General features: G+C 41.9%; 1 protein-coding gene across 1 annotated transcript in view; it reads left to right on the forward strand.

Annotated features, from left to right (window-relative positions):
- The window catches only part of Pawr (pro-apoptotic WT1 regulator), an 84,632-nt gene extending 77,322 nt beyond the window's left edge, over window positions 1-7,310 (forward strand). Inside the window, exons 4-6 of the mRNA XM_052753296.1 lie at window positions 1,775-1,922; window positions 4,295-4,399; window positions 6,116-7,310. Coding sequence (XP_052609256.1) covers window positions 1,775-1,922; window positions 4,295-4,399; window positions 6,116-6,202 — 340 coding nt within the window. The 3' untranslated portion in view covers window positions 6,203-7,310. The remainder of the gene's footprint in view (window positions 1-1,774; window positions 1,923-4,294; window positions 4,400-6,115) is intronic.
- The last annotated feature ends 7,367 nt before the right edge of the window (window positions 7,311-14,677 follow it).

Below are 14,677 nucleotides of genomic sequence, written 5' to 3' on the forward strand. Positions count from 1 at the left end.
GTCCATTTTCAATTCATGTTTTCTGTTTTGTTTTGTTTTCCCCGAGATAGGGTTCCTCTGTATAGCCCTGGCTGTCCTGAACTTGCTCTGTAGCCCAGGCTGGCCTCAAACTGACAGATCTGCTTGCTTCTGCTTCCCGAGTGCTGGGATGAAAGGCACATGCCACCACCGTCCAGCTCTGCTAACGTTTTTTAAAAAATGATTATTCTGAGCTTTCTGAAGTTGCTTTAAAGTATTTTTGTCAACCTGCTTCTATGAGACTAGTTTCTAAGTGCTACTGAACAGATTGTTTTGCTCTTACATGTACCGTGTACTAGTGTAATCTAGTATAGATGAATCAACAAATGTAGTAACTAGCCTTCAGGGTGGCCCCAGATGAGCCCTCCCTCCAGTACTCAGGCCTCTGTAATCTCCTGTCTCAGTGTTACACCAGGGCGATCCATATGTATTGTAAAAGGAGGCAGAGGTGATGGGGTACCACCTTGATACTGGGGTGGCAGACATCGGAGAGCTTCTGGCCTAGTTCCCAAGTCACGTTCTCTCTCGAAGCCTGTTGCCATGTGTTAAGTTTGCCCACTGGAAGGACCCACATAGGGAAGAATTGAGGCCCCTGGCGTACAACCACGGAGGCACTGAGTACTTCGGTCCACAGATGCTTGCGTGTGCTTGGAGGCCGATCTGCAGCTCAGTCAAGCTTCCAGATGAGTGTAGCGCAGACCAACATCTTGACAAAAGGCTCACACGAGACCCTCGATCTTAATTACCCCCTAAGCTGCTTCTAAATTCCCAAACAGCAGAACCTTTGAGTCAATGCATGTGTGTTACCTTAAGTCATAAAGTTTGGGGGTAATTTTTTATGTAGTAGGAGATAATAGAGAGAGCAAAACAAAGCTTGTTACATTGACTACTTTAAATATCGACAGTGCTGTTCATCAGCCGTAAGTTAGTATTTCATTTGAGGAAGTTCTGGTTAAGTTTGCAGTATGAGTAATAAGTTACCAGTGTGTAAATAGTTGCCTGTAGCAAACTTTCAGTTGGAAATACACGAGTTTATGCAGTTCTTTTCTTTCTGTTCTAATTATGTTTTGATTTTATGTTTTGGGATTTAACGAGACATTGAACTTTGAAAATAAAAAGCATTTTTTTTAAAAGAAAAAATAAGGCAGGCGTTGGTGGTGTATGCCTTTAATCTCAGCACTCAGGAGACAGAAGCAGGTAGATCTCTGTGAGTTCGAGTCGAGGCCACCCTGGGCTACCAAGTGAGTTCCAGGAAAGGCGCAAAGCTACACAGAGAAACCCTGTCTCGAAAAACCAAAAAGAAAAAAAAAAAAAAAAAAAAAAAAAAAAGAAGGAAGGAAGAAAAGAGAGAGGGAGGGAAGGAAGGAAGGAAGGAAAGAAAAGAAAGGGAATTTTCACCATAGATGGTCTAGGAGAGTCATTCTGTTCTGGTTCCTATTACGTGTAGCCTTGACCCGAAGAGTGGTGACTGTCCTACCGTATTGTACCTAGTGGCATTCCCTGATTGCTATAGACATTTTCAGTGCCTAGAACAGTGCCTGACACTAACAGCCACTTGGATATTAAGCAAAAGAATGAATGGGCTTTTTATACTTTCCCCCACCGTTGTGTTAGAATGAGAATCAATGTAAATAAGTTCTAACGGTGTTGTGTCCTCGGGGAGTGCCGATTGTTCAGGCTGAAGAGAAAATAGACTTGGCATTCTTCTTCCAGATGGCTAGGGATGTTTATGAAATACTCACTTTGATTTCCACAGCGCAACCACTGCCCCCGACGATGATGTCTCAAGTCGATATCCCCGAGCAGACAGAAGTGGGTTCGGTAGACACAACCGAGATGCAAACGCAGCAGGGACTTTCGCCTCAAGTAACACGTTGGAAAAGAGAATTGAGGATCTCGAAAAGGTACGGGTTAGAAATCATTCAAAATAGAATTAGCACGTCTTAGCCTTCTTCTCTTGGTTTCGTGGCATTATGCCCCCCCAAAAAAAGAAAGGGTGGGGCACTGGCGGGAGACACCTGAACTTCTTGAACTCCTCAGTCTGTAGCCGTTCCTGTTCTGCCGAGCCATGTAGCGCCAGGAGCAGAGTTTCTGAGAGCTGAGATGTCTGCTCTGTGGTCTGTCCTTCCGTGCCCTACATCATCTGAACGGATTGTTAATTTAGGCCTTTCAGTGATTCTGAGTTAGGTCCGTATTTGGTGCCTGAACCATTTTTTTTATGTAGGAATAAGATAAACTTGCTTACAGATGTCTCGACAGCCATTTGGATGAGCATCGCCATAAAGTTAGGAACTGCAGAATCTCAGGTGTGTCCCACAGGCATGGATCTGCAGTCGATAATGGTGCTGAAGTAATTGATTGCAATGTGTTTTGTTTTAATGAATGGAAGCTATGCCCCGTGATGGGAAGGCGATTTTGAGGTTAATTTATTTTAATTTCCTGCGGACACAGGGGTTATTTTTTAGGCTGCATTTAAGCTTGAACCCGTTTCTGATTGGAATCATTATTTAAATTAATTAAAGGTTTAGATAGCACACATTATCTAACACGTTCCTCTGAAAGGAGGCTTCAGAAGAGCTGAGCTTAGTTGCCAGCATCTGGCAACCTTTAATGGCTCTGGGTTGCTGGCTGCTTTCTCTGAGACTTTTCGAGCTCTGCTCCGAGGCCCTGGAGCCCTTTGTTTGTGGTTTACTAAGACAGAGTCTCATGCAACTCAGTTAACCTGAAGATGTTCTTGGACCCGATCTACCAGCCTTCACCTCCCAAGCGCTAGGATCCTGGGTGTATAAAAATACCTGGTTTGAGGTCCTGAATTCAAAAACCTTTAAATAAAGATTTCTTTCTTCTGTTTTTCCTTAATTAGAAAGCATTTTTATTAGCTTACAAAGCATCATGTTTTATAAGGCATTTTTCGATCATTCTCCCTTCCTCTCTTATACCCCTCCTTCCACAGTAGCTTTTCTTTCTTCTCACAAGTCACCTGCCCCCATTTTTTTTAGCACCTCTTGGCTCTCTCTCTAGTGGCCTGTGGTATCTAGCTTCATAACCTATACCAACGCTCACACACCCCTGTTTTCAAACATTAAGAGTTGGGGTCTACGAATGAGGGAGAACATGCAGGGGTTTTTTTTTTGTTGTTTTGTTTTGTTTGGTTTTTCAAGAAGGGTTCTCTGTGAAGCTTTGCGCCTTTCCTGGAACTCACTTGGTAGACCAGGCAGGCCTCAAACTCACAGAGATCCGCCTGCCTCTGCCCCTCGAGTGCTGGGATTAAAGGCGTGCGCCACCACCGCCCGGCGAACATGCAGTTTTTGTCTTTGTGACTGGATTATGTGACTTACTGCAGTGTTTCCCAGCTCTGTTCTTGGAGTGAGGGGCTCTGTAGAGGTTTGTTGCTGTTGTTTACTTCTTCTGGAGATTTCCCGTGGCTCATGGTTTTAGAATTACAGCCCGGTGATCAGCTGGCCCTGTTGTTTCTGGTCTCTGGTGAAGCAAGGGCAGAGTGAAACAGAGATGATCACCTCCTGGCTGTCAGGAAGCCGAGGAGTGAGCCCTTGCTTCCGCACCCCCTCCTCCTCCTTTTTTGTTCCGTATAAGCATGCCCAGGGGTGCGCGGTCTTAATCTCCTAGATGGTTCTTTCTTATTAGAATATATTCTTTTTACTAACAGGTTTCATGATGACATTTCACATATGTACATGATGTGTGTTGGTCACATGCATCCTCATCTCCCCCTCTCCCCCTTCCCCACTCTCATTAATCCTTTTCCCAACCAGCCTCACTTCTGTGTGGGGGTCCCAGTGAGTTGCTTTGGGGTTGTTTATAAGCTCACGGCCGGCATCTTACCATTGACTTCACCACTAAAGAGAATGCCTCTTCCTCCACCTCCACCATTGTTACTGGTGCTCGGGTTAGCTTTGAACTCCTAAACTCAAGTTCTCCTCCTGCCTCAGACTCCCAACTGTAACGATAAGTGTGGTCCGCCATGCCCAGAATAGAACCAAAGAAAGGAAAACAGTAGCCACAAATACAGCTTTCCCTCTTTAATTCACAAATGTTTTCAATAGTGTTCTTTTGCAAAGTATGCAGATGCCCTTTTCTTCCTTGACAAAGAGGTGAGGTGGCATTTCACAGTCCCGTCTTCTGTGGCCCCTGTGGCCGAAAGGGGCGTGGCCAATGTTTGCGGTCTTCCACCGTTATTGATGGGTGTTGGCCATGTTAAAATACCGTGAACAACCCATTCCCGGTTGGTTAATGCTCTGTGATTTTTATTCACCAGGAAGTAGTAAGAGAAAGGCAAGAAAACCTCAGGCTCGTGAGACTGATGCAAGACAAAGAAGAAATGATTGGAAAACTCAAGGAAGAGATTGATTTGTTAAATAGAGTAAGTAGTTTTGCATTTCAATTCCAGGGTGTTTTGTTTGTGTGTTTGTTTGTTTTGTTTTTTTGAGTGATTGGATGAAAGCATGGAAGGGTGAAGAACCCGTTCCTTTCCGTGTACCGTTTGTTCTTTGGTTAATAAGATAGTCACTGGTTGGGGATTTAGCTCAGTGGTAGAGCGCTTGCCTAGCAAGCCCAAGGCCCTGGGTTCGGTCCTCAGCTCCGGGGGCGGGAGGGTGGGGGGAGTGGGGGGGGGGAGATAGTCACTAATGCTGAGACCTACTGGTTCACTCCATAAGCTGTGGATTCTCACCAATTCTTCAGATGACACTTAGTTTTCCCAGCTCTGGGTTGAGGTCCCACGCTCTACAGTGTTGGGTTTGGAGACCCTCCTTTTGAAGCCCCAGAATGTCCTTCCTCCGAAGCCAGAGCATCTCCTGAGGTGATGGGAAGAGTTCCCATTGCTCTGCCTTTTTAGAGGGTTTTATGGAAGATGGAAGAAAGAAGTGTTGGCTTCAGAGAGAAAAGGCTCAGTCCCCAAATCCAGTCTCAACTCCTAACCACAATGTAATTAAACGGTCAAGTGCTTGCCTCTTTTGGGCAATGCCATGGGTTGATCCCATGTGCCACAGCCAAGGAGGGGGCTCCAGCGCCAGCCTCTTCTAAGGCAGCTCAAAGGCAGTGTTTGCAAGTTGTAGGTGAGGACGGGGGCACCCCAGTTAACTTGCTCCAGGTTGCACGTCGTCCTTGGCCGAGGCAGTGTTTGACGTGGGGCTTATGTCGTCTTTCATCTCGATGCTACTCTGAGCTTGTCTTTATTTGCGCTGGAATTCAGTTTAAGAGCCTCGGCAAATATTTGGGATGCCCATGATGTGCTGTCTCAGACACCAAGAGCATTAAAAAGAATCAGAAAATCTCCCTTACTGAGTTGATAATCTAGTCACAATTCGTGAATGTGTTTGGACCGTTTCAATTCTAGGAACCTTTTTCAAGCATATAGTTTGGTAATGATGCACAAATGTATTATAACATTTAATTTTAAATTTAGGCAGGTCTCAGTCGTAGTAATTTTAAAAACCTCATTTTTTAATAGTCTGAACAGACTTATTTCTTGGCATTATTCGGTCTGTGAACAAATGCAAATTCTGACTTTGCTAACGTTTTGGTCATCTGCCTGATAGTCCAACAGCAAAGTGTAAGTTCACAGCAATGCTTTGTCAAGTTTTAATGTTATAAACTGCATAGATAAGTCTTTACATGTCTGCTCTTCCTTCAAGTGGTAGTTCTCATAACTACAGCTTACTGTGGTTTTAGTACTGACCACATGGCTATGGATTTGTGGCTAGAATTCTAACATGGAACACATTCTCTCTCTCTCTCTCTCTCTCTCTCTCTCTCTCTCTCTCTCTCTCTGTGTGTGTGTGTGTGTGTGTGTGTGTGTGTGTGTGTGTCTGTCTGTCTGTCTGTCTGTCTGTCTGTCTGTCTAGATTCACAATTTTAATACTTCTGGCTACTTTTGAAAAAACTGAGTGTTCCAGAAGAATTGGCCCATTCAAGTAATGTTAGGGCATATCCCATGTAATTTTTTAGAACTTACTACTTCAAAATTAACTGAGTCAATGGGTCATCTTTGTGTTTTATTTTAATTTCAACTCTCCTTTAGAATATTTTTCAGCATTTTTAAAGTGTTCCTTTCTCACCCCCCCCCCCCCCCACCCAGGACCTAGATGACATAGAAGATGAAAATGAACAGCTAAAGCAGGAAAATAAAACTCTTTTGAAAGTTGTTGGACAGCTGACAAGGTAGAAGACCCAAGGCTCGGTGTGGAAAACCTGTCTTGAAACTACTGATTGAATGTTGTGGCTAAGGTGAAGATGATGCTCCTGTGATGCAATACGTTCAGATAACTGTATATTTATTTCTAGACACCAGATGGATATTGGTTTTCGAAATTACTCTTTTTTTCATTCTTAGTTCTACAAAGCATCAACCTTGTATTTCACAAATTAGTGACATTTTTAGTTATTACAATGATAGGTAATGCCTCGTGGTTTTGTGTGATATCCCAATAATATATGGGTCCAAGTAACAGCCATTTGCATTTATTTTATCTTTGTTAGTACATATTCTCCCTAAAGGAATATGCATAGTCTTTGTTTACATGAATTCAAATACTTGGGGGAGTTGCCCACAGATGCCTTATTACTAATGCGTGCGGCCTTCTGTGTGTTGATAGTTACTCATAAAGACCTGGCTGCTGTCACCCGTTCCTTCCACGTGCTCTAATGATTTCGAGTAGTAATAGACACACTATTTTGTATAGCGGTAATCTTTGAAAGGAAAGCTATTTTACAAAGTCACTTAATATGTTCTAGTTGGCTAAATGTAAACTTAAGAGAATACTTGAACTGTGTTATAGTAAGTAAAAATTTACTATGTTGTGTTTGAATATTGAAAATTTTCAATTACTTCTGAAAAACAGTCAAATGTATAGTTTCTTATGTAGGTACTATCGTATCGGTTTTTTTTTTTTGTTGTTTTTAACTGCTCTAGGGTTTATTAGTAAATATGGAATATTTAAAAAGTTGTTTATTCTTCAGGCCTCAAGTTGTATACAATTTCAGTGTTGAGGAAGAAAATCAATGCTTTTAATAATCATGTGCTTCAAAGTCAGAACCAAAATATTTTTTCCACACTTAAAGTATTTATACATTTGTTAACATATGTAAGCATATGTGCATATGATGCAGAATAGCTCTGCTGACCCCTGAGTTGGAGAAACATTGGGATGTATTTTTCCTCATGAGAGAATAGTCCCATATCCCAAGGCTACTGCTCCCTAACACTGAAAATTGGAAAGCGATCATATTTGATGATTCATAAAATAAAGTTGTCTTCTGTTAAATATCCTTAGTATTTGGGGTTGTTGTGTGTTGTGTTTTCGTATTAAGAGCCCTCCCCCGCCCTTAACACGTGGATGCCTCATAGTTGAATCTCTTTCCTTTTTTCTTCCCTCTTTTTAATGGTTCTGGGGACTGAACCCGGCAGGCACTCTGGGTGAGTTTCAGGAAGACAGCCTGTTCATCAGCGTTCAGAACTTGGACATAGTAAAATCCTGTTGGGATCCCTGCCGGCTTTTTTTCCTCTACTTACCAAATTCATTCATGTAGCCACTGTTGGAAAAACGGGAGATAAGACAATTAGGGGGGAGGACGGAGTAGTGGTCCATACAAGGGCTATCTTCTAGAAATCTCTGCATTCCACAAGTGTCTCCCCAACTCCTCACTTCAGAAGTTCGGGATCGGCCATTCATCGGAACCACCGCGGTGGCTCCTGGAGAGGCATAGTTTAGACCTCCGTTTCCAGAATTCCTGCGGCTGTTCACCCGCTGGTTCTGAGTCACTTAGCGATAGGTCAGCAGCTGCTGTATCTTCCTGTCTGTGTTTCCCACTGAAGTTACTGGAGCTGGGACTTGCTGTCCTGCGTTTGCCCCTTTACCTTAGCAGTTCACCGGCCTCCCCAGCAGTGATCCGCTGTCCACATATGGAGGTACTGTGCCAGGCTCTGTCACCCCTTTGGCTGTGAGGCACTCATCTCTTTGGTCATCATGAGGTCTATGGCAACAATATCTTCGTTGTCTTAGTCCTTGTTTACCTTTAGATGTTGTAAAGATGTCGTCAATATCCAACCTTAAAATGCATTAGTATATTGATTTTTCAATAAGATAGTTTGAATTTCCTTTTTAATTTGTACATAAAGGCACATTTAATTTTACTTTTTTTGTTGTTGTTTTTGTTTTTTTGTTTTTTCGAGACAGGGTTTCTCTGCAGTTTTGGTGCCTGTCCTGGAACTCACTGTGTAGACCACGCTGGCCTCGAACTCACTGTGATCCGCCTGCCTCTGCTTCCCGAGTGCTGGGATTAAAGGTGGGCGCCACCACTGCCTGGCTAATTTTACTTTTTAAAGATTACATCAGCTATGAAAGTTTTAAAAACTGAGCTGTTTTTTAAGTTTCTACTGTTCGGTTAATGTGGAGTATTTTCAGCACATTTTTTTCTTCCTTTTTTTTTAAACATAATATTAGCAGGTGCACTTACTTAGGCAGAACTACAGGAGCCTGGCAGTTAGGCAGAGCATTTTATTGGAGCCCTTGCCCCCAACTTCTTAAAATATGTATCTATTTCACATACAGATTTTTACACACTGTTGAAAAAGACATAGGATCTACTACAATTCTCCTTTTAAATTTATTTTTAAATTAGACTTTTATAAAAATGTTAAACAAGACTAATAGCAGTTTTTGCTCATTAATAAATTGGAATATAGAGCCAGGCACAGTGATTCATACCTGCAATGCCGTAACTCAGAATGAGAACCAGTCAGATTGTGAGTTCAAAGCCAGCCCAGGCTAGAGTTCCCTGTTTCAAAAAAAATGAAAAAAGAATAAATGGGCCAGGTGGTGGCGGCACACGCCTTTAATCCCAGCACTTGGGAGGCAGAAGCAGGCAGATCTCAGTGACTTTGTTATTCCCCCAAAATGAGCATGGTGGGCCTTTCCGATGCTGACAAGAACTGATCGCTATGAGAATCTCCTTCATTCCAGACTTCCTGGTGGTTTTGCTGTAGTGCGCTTGCGTTAGAAGGGAAAGGAGGTGGGCTGTGTGTTTTCCCGTAATCTGAGAGAGGTAGTCAATAATAATTGGCAATGTTACCCTTGGTCAAGTAGTTTCAAATATAGGGATTAAACACCAGCCAGATATATGAAGCAATGTAGTCTTTATACACCATTGTAATTTTAAAAAATTAAATAGCCACAGAAGCAATGCATTCTTAAGATTTAAAAAAATAGGGGAAAAGAAAAACCTGTATGTGGTCTGTGTTTTCTGGAGTAATGTGGATTTTTCAAATTGGAAACTAAAATGTAAACATTTGAGTCCATTTTTTTTTCTCTGTGTTTGAAAACTGCACAAATCAGTGTAGGAAACGCACCAGCATGTCGAACAATACAAGACAAAATAACAAAGACCTTGAACAAAGTCCTTGGAACAACTTCCCCATGTACAGTGGCAGGTCCCCTCCCTGCTTCCACTCCTAAGCAGACTTGGAGCCAGTGACTCTTCATAAGTTACAGATACTTGGCAAGTGAAGGTGGTACTTACTTATTAATAGTTATTCATGGTTTTTTATCAATTTCCTCCAGGATTTACCCATGCATTCTCATGGGACTATATGAACCCAGGCACACCAGCTTTGCATTAGAGGAGATATGTAAAATGCAAAAGAACCAACATTTAAGGACCCAAGCTCTAAGTTAAAATTAGTGTCAAGCACCCGCAGCTGCATCTGACCTGATCCCAGTGTGCACCAGCAAAGACTGACGTCTTTTATCCTGGAACTAAGGAGCATCCCATTTTAATCCTTAAGTTATAGTTAAAACAGAGAATTGAACTCAGAACCTCGCAGATTCAAGGTTAAGTGCTGGACCACCACTGAGCTCTGTGTGCGTTCCGCAGGACATCCTATGGATGAGAATTTTAACTCCCAATGCATACCTGAATACGATGTGATGCTGTTTTGTTCCATTAAACTGAAGACAACAGAACCTATGGTGATGCTGTGTTCCCCAAAATATTGTGCATCCTAATAAATTTATCTGGGATCAGAGAACAGAACAGCCATAATATTAAACATAGAGGTTAGGTAGTGGTAGCACATGCCTTTAATCCTCAAATTCCAGAGGCAGAGATCCGCCTGGATCTCTGAGTTCAAAGCCACACTGGAAACAGCCAAGCGTGGTAACAAGAGCTTTCAATCTCAGGAAGTGATGGCAGAAATCAGAAAGGTATATAAGGTGTGAGGACCAGGAACTAGAGCTGGTTAAGCATTCAGGCTTTCAAGAAGCAGTTCAGCTGAGATCCATTTGGATGAGGACTCTGAGGAAACAGGATCAGCTGAGGAATTGGCAAGGCGAGGTGGCTGTGGCTTGTTCTGTTTCTCTGATCTTCCAGCATTCACCCCAATAACTTGCACCGGGTTTGATTTTATTAATAAGAACTTTTAAGAGTTCTGCTACAAGAACCTTAATGTGTACAGTAGTTTTTGGTCAGCCCCTGCCAAAGGCACACCCTCCATGCTGCTCACTTGCTCTCTGATGTGTAGAGGGTGACGCCATCATTCTCTGCTTAAAGACTTGAACCGGGGCCTGTGATGGCCCACCTGGTAAAAGCTCCTCCTCCCAACACTGGCAAGCCCCAGGCTTCAAACTCCAGACCCCACATGGTGGAGGGAGGCCCAACTCCCACAAGTTGTCCTCTGATTTCTATATGTTTAATGTGTCACACACACACACACACACACACACACACACACACACACACATTCACACTAAATGTAAAAATAATAAGAAAAAACCTGAGCCCATATTGCTCTTTTGTTTTAAATTTTTAAGGTCTCCCTTTATAGCCCAGCCTGGCTTGAGACTCATTCTGTTATCCAGACAAGCTTCAAAGTCATGATCCTACTGCCTAAGCCTTTCTTAAAATTCTTTTTTTTTTGCTTAGCTGTATTTCCTAACATGTTAAAGTTATGTCTTCACCCTGATCCCAAATCAAATGGTGATACATTAGTCTATTTTGTATTAAATTTTCACGCGCACTTCAAGCAGACATTTAAGTGAACATCTGCTCACTCTTCCATTTAGCAGAGTATGGGCCATGTAGTGTGTACCAGTAGCGTGAACTACAGCCATAGTTAGCATTAGTGTGTCCAATCTGAGTGGCTGGTTCCAGAGTAGATTTTTTGTTACTGTCCAGCCCTTGTCTGTTGGATGTAGTCAGTAGGGTCTGTTACATTTGCTGCAACATTTCTGAGCAGCAAGGGGAAGGAACTGATGCATGCTGGGAAGTATCTTACCATATTTTAATGTAATTACGCATTAGGAAACGACCATTAAGAAATGTCATAAAGTAAAAAGAATTCAATGCATGTCACATACACACAACAGTATTGGTTATATTCACATGGAATTGGTTGGTTATATTCAAATTGGTGTTTTTGTATGCAGTCTTGTGTAGCTGGAAGGTTTCTCCAGTACCACCCGGCCACGTGGTCCCTCAACCCCTTATAAAATAATCATTCAGAGGCTCAGTATTAATTACCAATTGCATGGCCTAAAGCAGGCTTCTTGCTAGCTAGCTCTTATAACTTAACCCATTTTTATTAATCTAATAAGTTGCCACGTGGCTGTGGCTTACCGGTAGGTACTTTTACATCTTGCTTCTCTCTCTTTTTTTTTTTTTTCCAAGACAGGGTTTCTCTGTGTAGCTTTGCGCCTTTTCTGGAGCTCGTTCTGTAGACCAGGCTGGCCTCGAACTCACAAAGATCCGCCTGCCTCTGCCTCCCGAGTGCTGGGATTAAAGGTGTGTGCCACCACCGCCTGGCACATCTTGTTTCTCCTGGGCAGCAGCTGGCATCTGGCATCTCTCCCTTCTGCCTTTCTTCTTCCTGTCTCTCTCTTCAATTTCCCGCATAGCTATAACCTGATTTGCCACAGGCTAAACGTCTTTATTTATCAACCAATCAGAGCAATACATATTCACGGCATACAGAAAGACATCCCACAGCAGTCTTGATTACTGGTCTCTTTTTGAGTATGCCATCTTCTGTCAGACCTTGAGTTCACTCCTTGTCAGTCACTCTGGTAATTAAAATGTTAATGACAATCACTTGATGGACATTGATTGATTGCCCTGTTTTATTTTGGTTTTCCTTCTGCATGCCAAATTGAGTGTATGGGTTTGTTTGTTTGTTTGTTTTGGGTTTTTTGTTGTTGTTGTTGTGGGGTTTTTTTGGTTTTTTGTTTGTTTTGGTTTTTGTTCTTTTTTGTCAACTTCTGAAAAAAATTGGCTTCACTCTGTGGGGATTTTATTCTTATGTAGTTTTTTGTTTGTTTGTTTTCTCTAAATTTAAGAAGTAAGCAGCCATTGCTACCAGCAAAAGTCATAAGACAGTTAAGACTTTCTGTTTGGTTAAGACTATAAGTTCTGACTGAACCCAAATATTTGTGAAAATTCTCTGGATTAAGTAATTGAACAAAGTGTTATGTAAACAGCTTTGGTTATTCCCATTGTGTGGATTCCATCATAACACAGTCAACTCAGTACAGATTCACGTTTATAATAAACTTTAAATGTAAAAAAAAAAATGAATCCTCAATAAAAAGTACATTTTCATCTTTTCAACACCAGCTAATTGTTTCTTTTCTCTTCTGTACTATTAGTGGAATCCTGGCCAGGAGTTTATTTAAAAGTTACAGGATATCCTGTATCTTTTAAAGAAATAGCGGTGCTTCAAAAATCTTTTTTTGTTTGTTTGTTTGTTTGTTGTTTAAGGTGTATGTAGGTTCAGTTGTGGCTGAAAAATGTTTTTGTGTTTTAAAACTACAGAAATGATTTCTTATTCAGAGTTGGAACTGTTACTTACCCAATCTGATGGTGTTCAAAGAATTTCAGATCTCAGAGAGCCTGAAACAGATAACTGGGTTTGGGAATGCAAAAACCCAGTCTTTGTTTTTTCAGCAAATGGTTTACATAACCTTTTAGCTAAGGTGCCATTCTTTGTACACCTGCACAAGCCAACCATCCCCCTCTCCGGAGAACTCTCCGCTAATCTCAGTAATCCCGTACATTTCTAGCGAGTGCACAGACATCTTTGTCAGGGTATTTTGCTAATGTCTCAAGTCCTCCTGTGAGAATGTAGTCCTCTAATTAGCACGCCTAGTGAAAAAGTTTGTGCAAGATCTCGATCTTTTTTTTTGTTTTGTTTTGTTTTTGAGATTATAATAATCACATTTCCCCATTCCCATTCCTCCCTCTAAACTCTCCCATACACCCCTGTCTGCCTTCCTTCAGATTCAAAGAGCTCAGAATCTTAATCGAAATGGAAACCTTTATCTTAGATTTCATCACAACTCTGGGCTTTTTTAGTTCCAGATTTACTGTGTGTGTGTGTGCAAGTGTGCATGCGTCCCTTAGTCAGCTGCTGAGCTGAAAGCTCCTCCGTTCCCTGACCCTTTGCCTCCACTTGCTCCTCATTTTATCTTTAGTGGCCTCTCAGAAAAATTGTATCACGTTAAACCTTCATATTAAACATGGGGCTGGTTATAATGTCCTTTGCAGCCTTTTATTTTGTTAATGTCTAACAGGCTAAAAAGAAAGCTATGAAGTAAAACTTTTTCTTAATCTTGGGTGAATACACTTTCGCTGTTGCAGAAAATTTCTGTGACTGAGTCATAACGTGTGTGTGTGTATGTTCCTTATACATGCTAGGTACTAGTACGCTGCTAATGAGCTACCCTGCAGTTGTTAGTACCTTTAAAAAAGGGAAAGGCACTCTGTGTGCTAGGGATGCAGCATGGAAAACATTAATGAGTCAGTAAGAAAAGACTGAGCTTTTACTTTATAGCCATGAAAAAAAAAAGTTAATATAATGTCTGCTTTTTTTTTCTTCATGTTAAAATGTGTTGTTTGCTATATCGCCTCAATGAGTAGTCAATTGCTAGTCTCACTTACACATTCTGGGGTCATAAACAGCACATATTTATGTTACAGACTTCTAGCCAGAGAAGTGTTGATCTTTCTTTAAAATCTGAACTATCTCCTGTGGTTAACCTAAGGTAGACGCTGTCATCCTTCCTTGGGCATTTTAACTTTATAGGAGGAAATTGTTAAGAAAAATGAACAGGAAGGTATCAGGTTTCTTTTACTGTTTTTGTAGTGGAAAGTGTAAGCAAAGCTGTGGGTCAGAGGCAGGAATCCACACGGAAGAAGAATCAGAAAAATCACTTTTGATAAGAAAGCACTCACTAGCTAGCGTTAGGGAGAGCTGGAAAGCTTCACCTTCTGTGGGGCGGTGAGGGTTCCATGCGCAGATGTTCATGGACCATGAATAACAGTAGACATACAAAGTATAGTGATGCTACTCGAGTTCAGGTTCACCTACTGAGATCAGTGAGGTCCCCAGACATCTTCATGGAATGAGTAATCGAGACCTTAAAAAACCCCAATGCTCGGGTTGGGGATTTAGCTCAGTAGTAGCCTAGCAATCGCAAGGCTTCGATCCTGGGTTCGATCCTCAGCGCCAAAAACAAACAAACAAAAACGCCAATGCTCAGAGGTGGCCTCAGAATGCCTCTTGCTTGCAACCCTTTCAAGGTCAACACGCTTTAGCTTTCGATGACTCTTAGTCGACCTGGGAGTCCGTCCCCCCCAGTGTGCTCGGTAT

This window comes from Peromyscus californicus, unplaced genomic scaffold (assembly GCF_007827085.1).
Source record: "Peromyscus californicus insignis strain IS unplaced genomic scaffold, ASM782708v3 Scaffold_24__1_contigs__length_46423439, whole genome shotgun sequence".
NCBI lineage: Eukaryota > Metazoa > Chordata > Mammalia > Rodentia > Cricetidae > Peromyscus > Peromyscus californicus.